General features: G+C 43.0%; 1 protein-coding gene across 1 annotated transcript; it reads left to right on the top strand.

Annotated features, from left to right (window-relative positions):
- Positions 1-604: 604 nt before the first annotated feature.
- Positions 605-1,060, top strand: LOC130957089 (uncharacterized). The gene has a single exon (XM_057883985.1). It carries the CDS (start codon positions 605-607, stop codon positions 1,058-1,060), a length of 456 nt encoding a protein of 151 aa, XP_057739968.1.
- Positions 1,061-1,703: the final 643 nt, after the last annotated feature.

Genomic DNA, 1,703 nt, shown 5'->3' with positions numbered 1-1,703 from the left:
TGCTGCCATCAAGAAACTCGAAACACAAATTGGCTACTTATTCAAGCAAGCCCATGGTCACAACATTCACATCAACACTAATTCAACTCCAAGGGAGGAATGTCAGTCCATCACCCTCAGAAACGGGAAGGAATTGAAGGAGACCTATAAGAAACCACAAAAGAAGAAATCGGATGAAGAAAAAAAGGGACAAGAGGAAATTCAAGTCCCCACTCCCAGGTCACACTGGGAAGGAGAAACGCCGAAGCCAAACTTTCCAAAAGCCCCATACCATCAGCAATTGAAGAAGAAGGGAGAGGACAACCAATTCTCCAGATTCCTGGAAATCTTCAAGAAACTACAGATTAACATACCCTTTGCTGAGGTTATAGAGAAAATGCCACTCTATGCCAAGTTCTTGAAGGAATTGCTTACCAAGAAAAGAAGCTGGAAGAACAATTAAACTGTGTACTAACCGGAGAATGCAGTGCCATCATCCAGCACAAACTGCCCCAGAAACTGAAGGATCCTGGGAGCTTCCAAATTCCTTGTATCACAGGGGAAATCACAATGGAAAAAGGCTTTATGTGATTTAGGAGCTAGCATAAATCTGATGTCCTTAGCAATGATGAGGAAAATAAGGATTGAGGTTGCCAAACCAACAAGAATGGCCCTGCAACTAGCAGACCGATCATTCAAGTTTCCTCACGGAATAATGGAAGACTTGTTGGTGAATGTGGGAGACTTTATCTTTCCAGCAGATTTTGTAGTGTTGGATATGGAGGAAGGAGCCAAAACTTCTATCATCTTAAGCATGCCATATTTAGCCACTACCGGAGCCATCATTGATGTCCAAAAGGGTGAACATGTCCTTAGACTACATGAAGAAAAAATGATATTCAATGTGTTCAAGGCCATGAGTTACCCAAAGGACTCATGGGGAGAATGTATGAGGTTAGACTCGGTGGATGCTGTAGTACAAGAGACTCTTGAAGAAGAACTTGAGGAGTCAATAGAAGAAGAGGAATCAGCATCAACGAAGAGGTTGCAACAGCTGAAACTCATGTTCAGGGCACACTAGAGGGGAAGGATGAAAGGAAGGAAGCACCCAAACTTGAACTAAAGGCACTGCCACCCACCCTCAAATATGCATACTTAGGAAAGAATGAAAGCTATCCAGTAATCATAAATTCAGCCCTCAGCCAAGAACAGGAGGAAGAGTTACTTCAAGTCTTACAAAAGCATAAGGATGCCATTGGATGGACACTTGCTGACTTGAAGGGAATCATTTCGGCCATATGCATGCATAAGATACTATTGGAAGAGGATGCCAAACCTTCCATTCTGCCCCAAATGAGGCTGAATCCAGTTATGAAGGAAGTGGTATAGAAGGAAGTCATGAAGCTGTGGCAGGGATGAGTAATCTATCCAATTTTGGATAGCCCATGGGTCAGCCCCGTCCAAGTGGTCCCCAAGAAAGGAGGAATCACTGTGGTACCCAATGAAAGGAATGAGCTAATCCCTACAAGAACTGTCACAGGATGGAGAATGTGTATTGATTATAGAAAACTCAATGAAGCCACAAGAAAAGATCATTTCCCCCTTCCCTCCATGGACCAGATACTGGAAAGACTTGCAGGACACGCATACTATTGTTTTCTAGATGGGTATTTAGGATATAACCAAATAGTGGTTGACCCAAGAGACCAGGAGAAAACATCATT

The sequence above is a fragment of the Arachis stenosperma genome, chromosome 10, assembly GCF_014773155.1.
Source record: "Arachis stenosperma cultivar V10309 chromosome 10, arast.V10309.gnm1.PFL2, whole genome shotgun sequence".
NCBI lineage: Eukaryota > Viridiplantae > Streptophyta > Magnoliopsida > Fabales > Fabaceae > Arachis > Arachis stenosperma.
Note: the sequence above shows the minus strand (reverse complement) of the source record. Positions and strands in the feature narration are given on the sequence as shown.